Source organism: Pleurodeles waltl, chromosome 4_2 (genome assembly GCF_031143425.1).
Source record: "Pleurodeles waltl isolate 20211129_DDA chromosome 4_2, aPleWal1.hap1.20221129, whole genome shotgun sequence".
In the NCBI taxonomy this organism is placed as follows: Eukaryota; Metazoa; Chordata; class Amphibia; order Caudata; family Salamandridae; genus Pleurodeles; species Pleurodeles waltl.
In genome coordinates, this window is record NC_090443.1 from 367282676 (window position 1) to 367301179 (window position 18504).

Consider the following 18504-nt stretch of genomic DNA (forward strand, 5'->3'; position numbering starts at 1 on the left):
GTGCTGGTATCTGACTGTATTCCAGGCCTAGATCGGTGTGACGCAGTTTTTTTCCATCCCATGTGGCCCCCTGAAATGGCGGCTGCCTGGCCTGTAAGGTGGGACAAGGGGAAATGAGGTAACTGCGCTGGCGTTGTACACCGTCGCGCGGCGCAATTCAGCATTGGTTAACATTGGACCCTATGGGTCCCAGGAGCCAATGACGATGTACGCTGGCGGTGACCACCATTTTCTTACTGTTTCCTCACTTGATACCTGACCTTCAAAAGGAGAGGACCTACATTGCAAGTGCTGCAGTGACCTGTCTCTGGAAGCGACAATGGCTACAGTGTCTGGGGAAAGGGCCCCCTTCACTTCGGAGGAGTTGGAGAAACTGGTGGATGGGGTCCTCCCCCAGTACACCCAACTGTACGGTCCTCCAGACAAACAGGTGAGTACACTGTGAGCATGGTGGATGGCAATTACTTGTATGGAGTGTCGTGGATGGAAGAGGGTGGGGGGGTGACAGGCCAGCATGTCAGGATTGTGTGTGTATGTATGGCAGGGCCAGTGTGGGAGGTGTTTGGCAATGCGTGAGATGAAATGTACGGGCTAGAAACATCCATTTTTACTTCACTTTTCCTCTAGGTCAGCGTCCACCAGAAGAAGGGTATTTGGCGTGCCAAGGGTGTCCGAACCCTGGGGGTCTACCATAGACGGAGCGCCCACTGCCGTAAAAGATGGGAGGACCTGCACCGCTGGAGCAAGAAGACGCAGAGGCCCAGCTGACGTTGGCCTCCCAACGTCGAATGGGTGCCAATCGCACCATGACCCCCCGATGTACCTGACCCTAGCAGTGGCCTATCCGGAGTTGGATGAGCACTTGAGGGCATCACAGCAGCCACAAGGGGGTGGGTACACTCTAATTCAGCTGACTCTGCACGCATTACGAGGTGTCTGGGTGGGGGAGGTGGGCTGTGGGTTCCCCTAGGACAGAGGGAACTTGGTAGGCAAGGTCCCTTGTTAGGAAGGCTCTGTGGCACCCCAACCCCACTACTGGTAATAGCCATCTACACCTAGTCAGGCTCCTGCGGCTTCCAGGTGTGCAGCAATTGGGCTTAGGCCTCGTCCCCTATGGGCAGGTGAATTTGCTAGGAACTGTTAGTGCATGGCTTAGTGCAGAGGGCTGCTCCCTGTGGGTTGTGTCCGCCAATGGTAGTGGTGTTGCATGCACTGAACATGTTTCTTCTGTCTTCTCCCCCCCTTTTTGTTTTGTCTACCTGTTCTTGCGTGCAATAGCAACATCTGTCGGAGGAGCAGTGGCACCGGAGCAGGAGGGAGCTGCAACCCACTTAGCCCTGAGGGTGAAGCAACGGAGTCTGAAGCCACCAGTGGGACGGAGGGCGAGGGGAGCTCCACGACGGGGACAGGAGCATACACCAGAGACAGCGACTCCTCCTCTGATGGGAGCTCCCTTGCGGTGGCGGTCACCTCTGTGCCCACCGCATCAAAAGCTACAGGCGCCACCACCCCTACCAGCACGCCCTCCCAGCAGCCCCTCAGCATGTGTCCCATGCACGCTTAATTAGGAGGGTGGGCATGTCCTTGGCCCCAGGCACCTGAGCCCCTGCCCCAGTCAGCCCTGCTGCCCTCAGTGAGGAGGCTATTGACCTCCTGAGATCCCTCACTGTTGGGCAATCTACCATTTTGAATGCCATCCAGGATATGGAGAGGCATTTGCAGCAAACAAATGCATACCTGGAGGGTATTCATTCTGAGCAGGCGGCCCAACAGAGAGCATTTCAGGCTCTGGCCTCAGCACTGATGGCAGCCATTGACCCTGTGTCCAGCCTCCCCCCTCCAACTTCCTCCACCCAGACCCAATCCCCTGCACCTCAGCCTATCCAAAGCACACCATCAGACCAGCATGCACACTCATCAACACACAAGAGTTTACATAGCAAACATAAGTACCACACATCCCACAAGCACTCACACATGCACCATCCCCATGCAGACAAAGCAACAGCCACTGCCTCCACGGTGTCCTCCACGTCCTTCTCCTCCCTCCCTGTTATGTCTCCACTCACACCTGCATGCTTTACATCCTCAACCACTACCTTCGTCACCAGCACACCCATCACCACACACCGCTCACGTGCACTCACCACCCCACTACCATTCACACATCCCCAGTGTCCTCTCCCAGTGTGTCTGTGAGCCCTCCTCCCAAAGTACACAAACGGAGGCACACACCCACCCAATAGCCATCCACCTCACAACTGCCTCTGGCCCATGCACCTTCACCCAAATTCAGCAAACGTACACCTCCCACAACCACTACCTCTTCCTCCACTCCCAAACCCCCTCCATCTTCCCGTTCCAGTGTGTCTAAAAACCTTTTCCTGGCAAACTTTGACCTCTTCCCTTCACCTCCCCCCCTGGCCTTCCCCTAGGGCCAGGCTTTCCAGAACCCAGCCCAGCACCTCAGCCACCAAATCCCCAGGCACAGTGGTGCCAGCAACTGCGGGGTCATCGAGTGCACCACCCCTCAGGGCTGCCAGTGTGCCACCTTGCGAGGCTAAGGACATTCCCCCACCTGCCAAGGTGAAGAAGGTGCCCACATCCCGGAGGGAGAAGCCGCACCTACCAGCCACCAAGGGCTCCGCCAAAACTAAAGGGGGCAGTGGCAAGACACTTGTGGCACCATCAAAGGTGGGGAAGGGACAAAAGCAGAAGAGCAGGTCATGACAGAGCACAGTGGCACCGACTGAGGGACTAGTGTCACCCCTTCTGTCAACAACTACACCAACCTGTACGGCGGCGAACACCGCAACCTGGCCCGCCACCAGCACCGCCACCTGCACTGCCACCTGCACAGTCACATGCACCGCAACCTGCAGGTCTGCAGCCTCAGCAACAGTCCCCAGCATCTACCCCAGTGGACAGCCGTCCGAGGCTGCAGGAGACGTCCTGCTGTATGTCTCAACAGGTGCTGACATATGCACCACCGCGAGCACCACCGCGAGCACCGCTGCCACAGACACCGCCGCGAGCACCGCCACCAGCCCCGCGACGTGCTCGGACAGTGGCACTACCGCTGACATGGCTATCATCCCCAGTTGTCAGCCGTCTGAGGCTGGAGGAGACTTCCTGGACCCTGCCCAGCTTCCATGAGGAATGACTTTCATCACTGTTTGCACCTGCAGGTGGAAGGCGAAGCCGCAGCAGGGTGGGGTATGTCTCTGCCTCCATGGTGTATCATGCTACCTGTTCCTAGGCAATCACGTGGCACACACACCCATGTTAGGGAATGGGACCGGCCACACTGCATGTGGAGCACTCTGGGCACAAGGCCCCCTCCAGAACCAGTGGAGAAAGACATCCACTACCTCAGTCCTTGGCAGGATGAAGCACTTTGGGCACAAGACCCCCTCCAGAACCAGTGGAGAATCACATCCACTAATTCAGTCCTTGGCAGGATGAAGCACTCTGGGCACAAGGCCCCCTCCAGAACCAGTGGAGAATGTTATCCACTTGAGAGACTGTGGCTTTGCACTCCCCAGGATACAGCAGTGGGAAAACCACCCACTGGAAAGACTTGAGAGACTGTGGCTTTGCACTGCCCAGGATACAGCAATGGGCATGGAGCCCCCTCGTGCAGCAGTGGCGTTGTGCGTTCATCCGGCTGAGGTGCATCCCCTCCCCTTCCCCCTGAGGTGCCTGTTTAATTTCGATCTGATGCCCCTGCAGTGTTCTCTCCGTTTCGAGTCAGGCACCTTGTGTGGGCTTCGCCCATGCATTTTGGGACCATAGGTCTACGGACAATGATTGGTACACTATCCGGACTTGTGTAGTTGGTGTACATATTTGTAAATTCTGAATTTTGAACTTTCACTATCATATTTTTCATGATTACAATTGTTACAATCATTTAATTTTATCCTTGCATTCTTCCACGGGGTGGGAGGGTGTATATGTAATGTTGCTGCATGTATTTGTGTGTATGGTTTTGTGGGTGAGGGTGGGGGTAGTGGTATTGCATGTTGAGTGTGTGTGTCACTCTCTTTCCCTCCCCCCTTCCCCTGTGTTGTAGGTGCAGTACTCACCGTGGTCGTCGACGGTGTCTGTCCTGCTCCTGATAGAGCAGAAGGAAGACCAGCATGGGCAGGACCTGCAGTTCGGGCTCCATGGCGTCCTGGTTCCTCGTTGGGTGTTGAGAGGTGAGTGTACTGTTTCCGCCGTGCTTTTGATAGCGTTGGTTCCGCCCCGGAAAAGGTGGCGGATAGGCCTGTTGTTATACGGTGGGTGGTACTTTGTCCTCCGTCCGTCTGTTGGCGGTTACCGCCGCGGTGTTTGTTTCTACCGCCGTGGCAGTCGGAGTGTTAAAGTGGCTGTCTATGTTGGCGGTTTCCACCATGGTCGTGATTTGTTTTCCGTCAGCCTGTTGGCGGTATTACCGCTGCTTTACCACCATCTGCCAGGGTTGTAAGGAGAGCCTAAGTGTGTTAGAATGTGCTTGAAGAACATTAGGCATTTAAATATTTTGAATTTATATTGTAAAAAATAATGTTTTAGATATTGCAGACTTTAGAAGTCTCTCAAAAAGCTAACTACTGGTCAAGATGATGGAAGACAAGGGCATAGCCCTGATTAAAATTACTTCGAGAACGTCAGACACCATTTTACAAAAGGAGAGTATCCGAGCTGAGATTTTAAACAGGGATAATAGTTTGACAAATATTGGACGATGTAAAGCCCTATAAGGTGCACTTACTGATTGTCCAAAGAAAGTGTGACTCCTCCTAGTAGCAAACATGCCACACTCCACAGAAAAGTATATGTCAAATGTGTCACATGTCTTCTTATGAGGGTTTCATTGGGGAGGAAAAAAACACAAAGGGTGAAACGCCTTCTTGACAATCATGTATCTCTTAATAGGAAGTAAAGATAAATACTGGATTAAGCAGCAAGGCACCAAACATCCCAGCATGAGGGATCAAAAAAGAGGCTGGAAAAATCCAGAAGAAGAATCCAAAAGATGATTCGAAATTCTAGAAGCAAAACTCAGGGGCAGAAACAAATAAGAAGTGGCAAAGAGCTAGATGGAAAATTAGGGAACAAATGTATCTTTCCCTTTTGATTGCTTCCTTTCTCTATACTTCGAAAAGGAACCAACGTCACATGAAAAGATTCTACAACATTTCAAACTGTGAAAATGTGGTGTATGAGGAAGGTTTTTAGAGTAAATGATGGTACTAAAGTCCCTGGAGGGCACTGTAAATGAATACCAATTATCTAAGTTTCTCCTAAAAGGCCACCCTACACTTTAAGAGGGGGCCTCATGAAAAACGACTAAAAAACAAGACCACCACACTAAACCCCCCTTGAAACATAAGTACAAAACCAGTTGAAACATAGGTACATAAACCACCTATAAGTACAACTAATTAACTGATCACTCATCATCAGAATTTCACAAGATAATCTCTTAAATACGAACCCAAGAAACTTCCTCCACCTAACCTTTCCTTTATAAACCACAATATCTAAAAATGAAAAAAAAGACTAAAGGCTAAAATTCGCAAAGAACATTCTGATGCTTTAATTGCAGACCTATTGAGAAGAATAATATTTGGAATCATCAAAACTGACCACCTTTTCATTTCCAACGACCTAAGGTCTTCGTACCAGATATTGTATTCAAATTTCATTACTTTAAACAACAGGAAAATTCAGGGGGGCAGAAATTTAACATAATAACCAAGCCCCTGTGTCGTAGAAAACTCACAACTGTATCACCGTGCATTCTCTGATGTTACACACTCCCTATCCCATTAGCATGTATCTTTGTACCACAAAATATCTGACAGACGTACCTCCACCCATAGCCATTACCTTATTCACAATAGCTCTTTGCTACTCAGACACCCACTCAAACCTACAATGTGCTGCTGAACAAAGCACTCTTTTAAAGCACAACGCATCACCAGACCTTATAAAATCACAAAATATTCACCCAACCTTGTCGGCTTTCTTGAACATAATTATCCTAGCGTACCCATGCCTAGCCTGATGGTGATCCATCATGCCAACGCAGTAAGTAGTTGCTATATACTTAGTGATCTGAGGTATAACACTTCTAAAGCCTCACGGCATATTCCAGAAATACTCCCCAATGACACGCCAGTATGAGCCAGTGAGAAAACAGATGGCACTGGAGTGAAAGGTTAAATGTCTGGACTCCACAAAACTAAAGTCTACATGCCTAGATGGCTCAATCAGCATTTGGACAAACAAGTACATGAGCAAAGCCACACTATATAACTCCAGATCAGTGACAAAACACACTTTTCGATTGTCATAAGATTATGTGAACAAAGTGACTTTGTTCTAATGCTCAGAAATTGGTCAAATAAGGTTGTTCTTTCGCATTGGGTCATCTCATTTCATGAAACTCTTACCTGTTTTACAGTGGTAGGGGTGAAAAACAATAGTGTATGTTTAAAGAAGGGTCCTACAGATGGTGAACTTTGACTTCAAGAAAATTGGTAATAACAGCTGTATTGGTATAAAAATCAAAGTATTACACTCACAAATGTTAGGTTTTCGCCTTGCCTTTAAAACTTAAAGCTTTACTTAAATCAACACTTATTTTTTTCAGAAGGAAAACTACGGTTTTTGATCCATTAATTTAGGACTTGATTTGGTGGGGCTCTCCATCACAAATGTAAGCATTTCCTTTAATGAATTATCCCACAGGCCTTTCTTCTAATTTTCATTAAAAGATAGATGATCTGAATAACAACGTCTTTTCTCTGAGTAGCTGTGCCTCATTCCTAACTTAGTTGTATGGCCCCCTTGAATTTCTAGGAGAAATGCACCCTCACAAACATTATTTCCAAAACAGGAACTCTGCTTTTTATTTATTACTTGAAAATCTTCCAGAACATCTCTTCAAATTGTCTAAACTCCCTTATATTGAACTGTAAGGAAATGCCTCTTTTTGTGTGCTCACCCCCAAAGTTTTGGACTGATGCAGCTGGTTCATCCAACTGAGAGTGTACAGAGGCCTGCTAACCTAAGCTCAGTGCGGTGTTCTGGCCCTTAAAAAGTAAATGTCTGATTGGCTCAACCACAATTGGCAAAAGTTCACTTACTTATAAATCCCTAATATATGGTACCACGGGTACCCAGACCCTGTAAGGTAAAGTGTCCCACACAAATTGCAGCACTTATTGTGCCACCACAAGTGTGAAAAAGCAAAGCAAGCATCCACACCTGCCATCGCTGGCTGGCAGAGTAGTTTTCGACCTATTATTTGACTTTCCAGACCTTCTTTATTAATATATTTAAGACACCCCTAAGGTAGGACAATTGATCAACAGGACAGGTGCTGTATATTAAAAAATAGGACATGTGTTTTATATGTCCTAACAGTAAAAGCCACATATTGTAATTTGTGCTGTATAAAGAAAGGTAGCCCCTTGGAGAGTACAGGGTTATACACTTACAACTTAGCTACGGAAACCTCTGAATGGGACTACTAAGTTTGGTACTTTAAGATATCAAAAAAAAATTATGTTAATCCTGACTTGATGCAGAAGTCAAATTTAACTTAACCTTTAAGTACACTGTTGCCCACGTTTCCGAGTGACCACTTATTGTTGCCAGCTCCAAGACAGTCTTATGCCCTATTAGGGGAGGTGTAAACGATTCTCTGGAAGGAACAGAAAGGGCCTGCTGTTGGAAGAGCTGTTACCTCTCTGTGGAGGGAAGGCCAAACAGGGTGCAAGCCCAAAAGATAAGCTTCGAAGAGGAGGCTACTTTTAGAGGGCAAATGGTGGACACACACGAGAGGTTGCTCTTTTATTCTGGTTAACGGGTTGGCGTTGGGGACAGACAGAGGAAAACAGTTGGTAAATCAGCTTTCCTGTGGGCATATAGCCCTCAGTTACCCATACCTCTAAGATGGTCCACCAAGCTCCATAGATCAAGGGAGGGGTTCTGCCATCTTGGCAGGCGGCAGAATATTGCATTCCTGAATAGCAACATGCAACAATTTGCAGGAAGTCATCATCAGACAGGAGGGGACCCGGGAGCCCATTGGCTAGTAGACACCACATCCCCCAAGGGCAAGTTGTGGGCACAAAAGTAGCACCCCTGGCACCATACCTCAGATCACATCTTGACCAGAGAGCGGACCGAAGAAGGACTACCCTGCTGTTCCCTTGACCTGGCAAAGGGAGGCTCCACGAAAGACTGGACTGCACCTGTTGATGCTTTGTCTAGCAAAGAAACAACTGTGCCTCTGGTGCCCTGCTAGCAGAAGTGCCATTCCTAAGCCCCAGATAGAAGACGTAACTTCAAGAGTCAGTTGGCTGAATTCGTGTTACAGCTAAAGGACCACAAAAGCTGAAGAAACCTCCCTTGGAGAGTTGGCAACCACAATCACTTGACTGCCACTGACTGCCGAAGGGCAGCCCGAGATATTGAGTATTGATGCTCAAAGGTTGCAACAGAATCTGCTGGACCCGGGAGAGTAGATGGAGTGCAGTTTGGTCACCCAAGATGGATGCTAGCCTCCGTTAAAGGAAACAGTTGGTTGTCCTTAACCAGAGACCAGTAGACCAGTGGCAACTGGTTTTTGGCTAGACTTCAACCAAGGGGTGGCCTCAGGAGGACCCACCTCACCAGATCAGCTTCCTCAGTATCCTTCTGCATCCTGGATCCTTTGCAGCAGGACCACTCCATTGATGTCTACAGTGGTTCGCCCATAGAGCCTGGATGTGAATTAAAGACTGCTTTGACAGTAAATTTACTGTCCTGCCAAGCCTCATTGGCTCCTGTGACTTTCTCCCTGTCAGAGATGGTTGCCTAAAGCAGGCCGGAGAAACCAAACACAACTTTACAAAAGTTTTCTAACAGTTTCTAACCAACCACATTAGTTGCCAAAACTTGTTTGCAATTTTCTTATGAAAAGCAGTGATTTATTATTTGCTCAATAATTTGTATCTCCGGAACCCTACAGTAGATTTTGTTCACTGTGGTGTCTAATAATTAATAATAATAAGAGCTATTTTTATTAATTAGTGTCGAATTTTCTTTGTGCTGTGTTTCTCATTTATCTGTTTTAGTTTTAAATGGTTTGTACTTGTTATTTGGCAAAGCCACAGTGCTCTATGCCACAGATTCACAGGGTTGAGCTAAGTATTTGCAAATGAACCTGACTTCACCCAAGTGGTCATTTACTGCCTATGACTCACGTCGAAGAAAGTATCTAAAAGCTGAGAAGGCTGCTTTGATATCTAAAATATCAACAGTGTAGGTCTCCAGTTCCTCTAAAATATTTACAGTATCCGATACAGTATCCGAACCTGAGAGATGTCCTTCAAAGCACCCTTTCATTTAAAACATATGGGAAAGGGCCCACTACTGATAATAGTTTACATTCACTACTTAAAAAGTCATGTGTTACAAATGTTTTCAGAGTAATTCGGGGTCACAGGTATTAGGGAAAACAATGTCTCTAGGCAAAACGCGTAGGAATTATTCATTCATGTTTACTTCCAGGTTCAATGTAAAAACCACAACGTTGTATTTTATTTCTCCTACACATTACCTCAGAGAAAAGTCATAATTCAAACTATTAGCAAACATACTTTTTTAGAGGTGACGGCAAGGTACTCTGTTTTATATTGTTGAAAACTGTTCACAATTGGATGGTTTCCAGGGATAGTCTTCAGGCCAGGGAATGAACAAAGAAATATTTGGTGGGTGTTTATATTTCTTTTTTGAGGGTGACTCAACAGGACATATAATATGCAGTTTGGAGTTGCGGACATACTAAGGGTAGGGGATTCTAGACTAGTGCTCATTGCACACATACAACACTAGAACAATAGCTGAAGGAAGGTAATTTGTTTCTGTAAGTTGCTTTGTCATTCTGTTTGTCTGCAGTTACATACATTGAACACCCATACTCTTTATGTTTGTCAAAGCAATTGTTACAGAATTCATAAAGTAATGGTAATTATAACCAGGATTACATAACTGCTGCAGAACACCTAGCAATGGCCGCACACATCTGTGCTGTGATATTATTCCTGACTTACCTGCAAAAGTACATCAGAGGTTAGTATATCCTCAAATAGTTTCAGCACTTTCAGGAAATTTTTGTCATCATACTCGAAGCGATCCCCAAAAATGATGGAGCAGATCACATTGCTCACGGCATTGTTTATCATGAGATGTGGGTCAAATGGTCGGCCTGGGAAGAGAAAGCACAGGAGAGCCAGCATGAAATGCAGATATCAGCGTAAGTGTTGAAAAGAGCTTCTGATAACCAAAGATCCAGTCAATAATTCATTGGCTCCATCTCTAAAGAGACATAGACCAGCAGCTGTGGGCTGGCTCAGAAGAGATTTGGTCAGGAAGCCCCTAGCTTAGAAACAATGGTTGACAAACATCTCTGGTTTTAACAAATATGGAATATGGATGGACAGCCCAGGCGCCAGACCTGTACGTGTATGAACAGAGTGAATTTGACTTTAGACCTGCAAAGAACTTGAGAGACAGCCTGAGAAATAAACTCTAGATTCTAAAATTCAAACTATCCATTTAATAAATTGGCCTTGCAGAATTAAAAGAGTACTAGATATGTCAGAGTCAAGCCATATGAAAGTAATGAAGGGGACTTTCCTCTCACAATTCTTTTTAAACAAGACCAAATAGTGCATTTAAAAGTACACTGCCAACTATATTGGTAATCAAAATGTAAGCGTTAGAGAGCTCTAGTTAAAGAACAAAGTTTAGCTTTTGATACAGTATTTCTAACGGTACTCCTGTATCATTTTTCCAATGTGCTTATGAATTACATTTATTTGACTATATAAAAGATTAATACTACAAAATGTATTTTAATAAAAGCATTACAAACATAGGAGGTTGTGTCTGGAACAATGGCGTTCACAGAGCTGCCCACTTCAGGTTTACTACACTCATACCGGATGATCTGGTAAGAATTGTTACCTTTCTTGGTAAAGGAATTTGGCAAGGGTGGAAACCATAATTAAATGATGACTAGTGGCTAAATTATAGAGGCCAAATTTGAATCCCAATTTTCCCACCTCATCAGATTGTGTGTTCCTGAACAAAATCACTTTGTTATTTTACATCTCATGTCCCTTACATTAATCAACCTCTACGACATGATTCAGTGAGCACAGTGAGTTGTACAAGCTTAGCAGTAAAGCAACCACATTTACAGTGCATACAAGATTATTTCTAGGAAAATGACTTGCTGTCTGTTTTCACAATTAGATTCTAATTTGTTACTTCAAATAGGTTCATCAGGGCAACCCAGTGCAACCTAGGCCAGCGGAGGAAGTCAACAGAAAAGAGACGGAGAGAATAAGCAGTTTCCAGAGTGACACACTCCAGAGTGGCCAATCCCACTAACCATTCACTACAATCACTATTACCTTACAATTACCTAGTCCATTTAACTGCTGTCCTTACCACATGGCTGGAGAAGTGAATAATTGACCTGCTGTCCACTGCTGAATTATTCATAAAGGCTCATACAAATGTAGCCCAGGGAGGCTTAGAGGCTCATTTAGAGCTGCATGTGGCTTGATGGCCCACCAGGTCAGTGGTGGTTATTGCCTCTGCTCACCATACTTCAGGATTACCATGGGACAGGCCGATATGTCTGTGCCTTCACGGAATCTGCACTGATGCCTTGTTGATCAGGCACCATAGCTGATTCCTTCGGAGTTGTGCCTACTGATGGGATCCAGTTGGTTTACTGTGTTAGTCTTTCTCCTTCCCAAATCATCTAGGATATCAGGTGAGGTTTTGTTGATTTGTTGATCTGGCCTAGGAGACCAAATGGATCTGGTTTCTTGTGGCACATTACCACAAATTCTGTTGGAAATATCTTGTAATCTCCAGATTTACGTGTGGGAATACTGACCAGAATCCCACCCGTAATCCAGTAAGTATCTCAGCATCTAAATCAAGAAAACTCTTAATAAGGTCCTATGAAGCAAATTAGGTTGTTTAATGCAATGGAATATTTGTGCTTTTTATTGCTCTTCCTGTCATGGCAACATTTAAGCATCGTCTGTTACCAGACACACAGGCAAAGGAGAAATCCATTAAAGTACAGATCACGTAATGCTCAGTTCTCGAATCCCAAATAAAAATCAAACTGTACCACTATGATGTTAGGTAATCCCTGGAGGTTAGTTTACCATACTCAGCGGTAGAAGGGATGTCACTAATCCTAGGCCTGCTACCCCATTATAATGGCATTTTGAAACATATCGCCTGAGTGGCCAAATCCCTTGTACCATCGGCACCACAGTGGCACGCTCGGAGGCATAGCTGGACTTCTTTGGGGGCGGGGCCTTCCTGACAATGTGTTTATAAACACCCTCGTCATCCCGCAGCATGGGATATTTTGAAACCTATTGCGTGGGCGGCCAGATCCCTAGGACCATCGAGACCTCAGGGGCACAACTTCGGCCAGGTGCAGCATGGCCAGAGGCATAGCTGCAGAGTTGGTCTTCTATGGGAGTGGGACCTCTCTGATGACGTGCTCATAAATGTCCTTGTCATCCCGCAGCACGAGAGAATGTCCACATCCGTCCGTGCTTGTCAGCGACCGGAAGAGGCCGGACTGGGCCCTGTGTCTCGGCAAAGTGTTTCTAGCCGCTATTTGTAACTTCTCCATGATGACTTATATTGTATAGTAAGTGTCGTTTTAAGCAGGCCTTGTAACAAAGGTCAATTTGGGGCCATATTTATCCTATAATTCCCTCAGGGGGCTCACTTGGTCAGCAGCAACCATGAGCAAAAAGAAGACAGTCTGTAGCAAGGCTCCATTAGGGAGCATTTCAACAACAAGTGACTCTTTTCTGGAACAAGTTGTTTCTAAAGAGATTGATCTAGTGGAGAGGCACCGGACCCTCTCCTACTATTACTACCAGTATTCCTAGCACAGAAGTTGAGGAGGGAGGGCATGACACTATTAATCCAAATTGTGCCGCCTCTACTCTTAGCCAAGGAGAGTCTATAGTCGGTAGGACTCTACTCAAGCCCAGTGAGGAGAGACACACTTGTGCTCTTCCTGTATCCTTACCAGCCCCCAAGCATAAGAGGAAGGCCAGGCCTACTGACATACCACTATCTCCCTTAACAGGGATAAATGTAGGGGAGCAGAAAAAAATGGATTAGTTGAGCATCGCACAGAACTCGGGCTGGGATATAGTCTTTTAAAAGTTTACAACTTCCCTGAAAGAGTGTCTGACCACTTTGAGAGAGAGACTGGATAAATTAGAGATAGCAGTGGAGAAAATCCTGGCAGTATGCAAGGCACAGCAGATGTCGCCAACAAGGGGGTCTACGTATTAGGTAAGGAGCCTTGAGGTGACCTCCTTGTTGCACCCTTTTTCGCACGAAGCTCCCCCCCTGAAACCACTAGTCAGAACAGGAAGTAGCCTACCGGGGTCTGGAGCATGCACGCAACTTAACCTGTGTCCCACAGTTTCAGCTCCTACATCTGTTTAATCTCTTTCGAATATGCCTCCAGTAGCTTCTAATGAGGTTCCACAAGAGCCCCAGGCCACCATACCTACTCCTAAGTTACTGATGATTAACCTTTCCCTTGCTTGCTGTCCATACGTCGTCGTTTTAGCTGGTGTTCTCCATGCGTCCAATTTTTACCAGGAATCAACTTTCCAACTTCATAACAAGGTGTGTCATTGGTTAGCTAACCATTCCAACTTTGAAGTGTGAGATCACGGAAACATTTTGCTGGCCCGTCGTGTTGCCTGGGCTGGACCTTCTACCAAGTGTTTCCCAGGTGACTGTATCACCGTCAACATTAGGTATCCTCAAATTGCAGATTTGTTTTTTTCCCAGGTTTTTCAGACCTTTGGCAGGCCTGGTGATGTCAGAATTCTACCTCTTGGATTTGTCTATAGACCCTTTGATTCTCGACAACACATATCCCCATCTCCGGCCCTTCCAGCACCATATATTTCAGGTGCTTTCAATGTTTTGTGTAAAAACTGTTTTAAACCATTTTCGGACCTTAACAGGTTAGATTGACAGTACTTGGGTCTCCAGAAGCTAACTCTAAGTGCCAGGGTTAGGGAATTGAGCAGGGGCCCTCTTGATGGGTCACAGTTCTGTACCCTCCCATGTCCATTTCTGACCCGGATACCCTTAGCATCTCTCTATCTTTGCGATGTACCATTCTTTGCGATAGGGCCCAAATAATTGAGCTGTATATTATTAGTTCTAGTAAGGATAGGCAATACACTTTGATAAGTTGGAATGTTGAGGGACCTAAAAGTAAAATGTCAAATCTAGAATGGCTTTCCTTCATTGATAAATATGATTTCATTGTTCTTCTGGAAACCTGAGATGTCACACCAGTGGTCTGTAATGGTTTCTCCAGCTATTCCTATCCAGCTATTGCCTCCCTGTATTGGAGAGCTAGTGGAGGTCTTGTCATCTGGGGTAAGCTTAATCTCAGAATAATTGTTTCTGTTATAGATACAGGCAGTCCCGCTTATCAGGTCCTATTTATCCCGGACTGTAAGTGTTCTTTGAGTTTATATTTAGTAATTTATTATTATTATAATTTTTCAAATACTTATTGTAATCTTTTTGAGCAGTTATCCTGGTTTATTGCAGGTTTAAAGTCTCAAGGAAAGAGCACTATATCACAATCAAGAATCTTAGTTTGTGGGGATTTTAATGCCAAAATGTGTATTGACAACATTGAATTTGGCTCAAGGAGAATAGCCACAGAAGTAGACCTCTGGGATTTGAGGGGATTGCATTTGAGGGATCTAGTCGCGTGGCTGGATTTGATAGACGTAGTTAATTTTTTTCAGGGTGCTTGTCCAGATAAGCCAACGTATGAAGGAGGGGGGCCATAGTTCAATTATCGACTATATATTTGCCTTCATAAATTGCCTGCAGTGGTGTACAAATAGCGCAGTGATTGAAACCCAATGAAGTGACCATAATGCCCTCCGCCTTGAAGCAGTCTTCCCTTTTGATAGGGACAACAGACGAACAATATGTGATAGGATTAAAAAACATACCAAAGACGGTTTAAGGGTAGTGTGGCACTTAGAAGATCCAACAGCAACCTTAAATAGCCTTCTTAAAGACAACCTCTCAATTATTTTGGACTGCCCTGAGGAAAGATCCGGAGATGAGCTGTTTCAGTGCTATAAGCATTTGTATGCAGCTGTTAAGAACACTCTATTGAAACCCCTTAAACCTAAGTTAAATTGCTTCTGTTGGTTTGATGTAAAGTGCTTTGCAGCTAACTGCCGTCTGAGAAAGGCGCTAGCAGGGTCTCCAAGGGATGTAAAAGCAGTTCAGGAGGCCAGAAACCTGTATAAATCAGCCATTAAAGAAAAGAAGCACTTTTTGTTTAGTAAAGACTGGGAAATGCTTGAATTAGCCACTGCAAAAAATAGCAGTAAGGTGTTTTGGGGACAGTAAACATGCTCTATCAACGATCCTCCCCCCGAATAAATCGACTAAGCAGTAACATCGCAGGCCAGGAATGGATAATGCACTTTATTGGTGTTTATCAGCAAAAGGTGGACAGAGAGTGTGAGATTGCTGTGCAACAGGTACTCAACCGTGCAAACACACTGCAAGTTACTGTCCAGGAGATTGGAGTGGCCGTTGTAGATAGTGCTGGTGGTAAGGTGCCAGGCCCAGACGGGATCCCCATGGATTTATTTAGATGCTACCCTGATTTATGAGGCCCCCTGTTTACGAATTTATTCAACAACTCCCTGTGTGTCAGGATACCCGAGTCTTGGTCCCCTTCCACAATTGTCCCAATTTTTCAAAAAGGAGACAGAGTGTCACCAAAACGTATGGGCCTATATCCTTGGTTGATAGCTCTGTCAAAATAATAGGGAGAGTCATTTTTAACGATCTGCAATCATGGACTACAAAGAACAAAATACAATTTCCTTGTCAGTATGGCTTTCATCCAGGGCTTAGTACAATGGAGCAGTGCTTGAATTTACATATCATTGTAAGCAAATATAGAGTTGTCAAGCGCTGCCAACTGTACCTGGCTTTTATGGACCTGTCTACTGCTTTTGATAGCATGAACAGAAGTTATGGCTGATGTTAATCAATTTAGGAGTGGATGTTGCCTTAGTTAATTTTTGTACAGCCCCCACAGAAATTTGGGCGTCAAGGTATGATATGGTCAGTACGGCGAATTGTCCGACGCCTTCCCCTTAGCAAGCGGTGTTCAGCAGGGGTGTGTATAAGCACCCCTTGTTTTTGTTCTTTACATAAATTAGCTAAATGCCAGTCTTTCTAACTCTATGCGGGATGTATCAATAATTGCTAAATCCCCTGTCCTGGTCTTACTGTATGCTGACTACATGGTTCTTCTGGCCAGAACCCCTCACGCATTACGGAACCTGGTTGACACCTTTGCGATCTTTATGCGTAACTAGGATATAAATACTAACTTCCGTAAATCACATATTATGGCCTCTGGACCTGGTAGGAGAACAGTTCCAGTCCTGAGAGTGGGCGAAAACTCACTTCTCACTGTCAGGAATTTTTGTTACATAGGTCTGGATTTTTCTTTAAGTAATTCCTGTGCTACTCAGGTAACCATAGCCTGGTAGAAACTTGGTAGATCCCCGGGCTCTCTCTGAAATTTAGCAAGAAAGGATGTCAGGTACACAATTTCCCCTTTTATTAAAGTTTACAAAATGAAATGCATTCCTACAGCGGTATACGGTGCAGGGGTATGGGTGTATCAAAATTCCTCAGCTGTCCAGACATAAGAAAATTGAATTTGTAGACGGATGTTGAATTTTCCTCCCACAAGCGCAAATTTTATCTTACATTCTGATTTGAATTTAGAGTATATCTCAGATACGATAAGGCTGGTGTCACTTCTGCTCTGGGTGAGCATGTGGTGCAACAAAGAGGCAAGTTTTAACAGGAAAATAATAAGGGATTGTCTGAATCTAGGCAAGGGGTCTACCATTTCCTGGCTGAAGTACATAGGTAGTAAATCTCTGGCTAGTATCGGTCTCTCCGATTTGTTTAGCAACCCTGGCTCAATCACTAAATCTGATAAAAGGGTGGTGCGGCAGAGGTTTAGCGAGTACACTGCTTTATGGAGGGTCAAGGATGCCATCTGCAAACTGAATATTTATTATTCCTATTACTTTCTGGCAGTTGGCGTCACACCTCTGTATCTCACCCTAGAGCTAACGAGTCGGGAGAGATAGCTGCTCTTCAGATTTAGATCAGCGACTGTGTGGCGTTTAGCATGTTTTAACCTTCGGGGTAGCCTGTTGCCACCATGTCCCTGTGACGGAAAGGCAAAACAATCTTTGTTGCACTTTATGTTCTTTTGTGGCTTCTATAGCAGTTTTTTTCAGTCTTGCCTCAAGCCCTTATTAAGGTTAGTTTCCTGAAAATGCAGAGGACTTGGCCTTCTGACAGCTGTTAAATAGCCCAGATATTTGCTTCAGAGTGTGTTGCTTTTTGAAACAGGCTATTCGCAGCAGAAAATCAATGGAGTGCAGTTTCTATCTAGTTCCATGTGTTGGATTTTATTATTAAGGTCTCCAATAATAATGAACTCTTTGCGGTGGTATTGTATTGTTTGTTAACGTGTGTTTTAGGATGCTTTTGGATTGAATAAGGTTTATTGGAATTGTATAAGCATTTTAAATGAACAAATTAGGCCAAATGCCTGTAGCACAACTTTCAAGAGTGAATGATCATAATCTGATTCTGTTTTTAGCTAAATGATGTTATTAGTTCGTTGTCAATAATTCCGACATCTTCTCCATTACATCATAATTGATCAGGGCAATTGATTCACATTTAAATAGACAGACTTGTATTATTTTTAGTATTGTTTAGCGTGTCTAGATATTTGGATTAATGAACATTTTAATCAGATGCAATTCTATGGTGCATGTTCCCTTGGATTTAACAGGACATATTGGCACTTTAATGCACAAGCACTTTTATGAATAACTTCAATTGGTGTATTTGTTTAAGTATGTTTTTATGTGATATGAACATACTTTTATTGATTTTGTTTTTTAACTAATGCTCTTATTACCCGGTATTATTGGATGATTTGCACTGAGTTTTAGTTATTATATTGCCCTGAACATGGATCTGTGTATCTTTTGTTTCCTCCGTATTAAGTACAGTAGATTGCACAATATATAAGTATTGAAAAGACCATCCGTATAGATCATGACAGATATGGCTGAGAATGGAATTTTAATTAGTTCTAAGTGCATATGTATTTTATGTGTTAATTTATATGTGTAAGCTCCTATGGTTTATTTTTAAACTGAACAAAAGAATTTTGAATTGCATTGAATTGACATCTCAGGAATTTCACATGACCTTTTTTCCCAGTCTCATTACAGTATGAATATTTCCATAATCCGTGAGTCTAATAGTAGTATTGGAAGT

General features: G+C 44.7%; 1 protein-coding gene across 1 annotated transcript in view; it reads right to left on the reverse strand.

The window, feature by feature from the left end:
- LOC138292728 (cytochrome P450 2D15-like) overlaps positions 1-18504 on the reverse strand; it is a 214649-nt gene that overhangs the window by 99628 nt on the left and 96517 nt on the right. The window contains exon 4 of the mRNA XM_069231466.1: positions 10095-10249. Within this exon, the coding sequence (XP_069087567.1) occupies positions 10095-10249 (155 nt within the window). The remainder of the gene's footprint in view (positions 1-10094; positions 10250-18504) is intronic.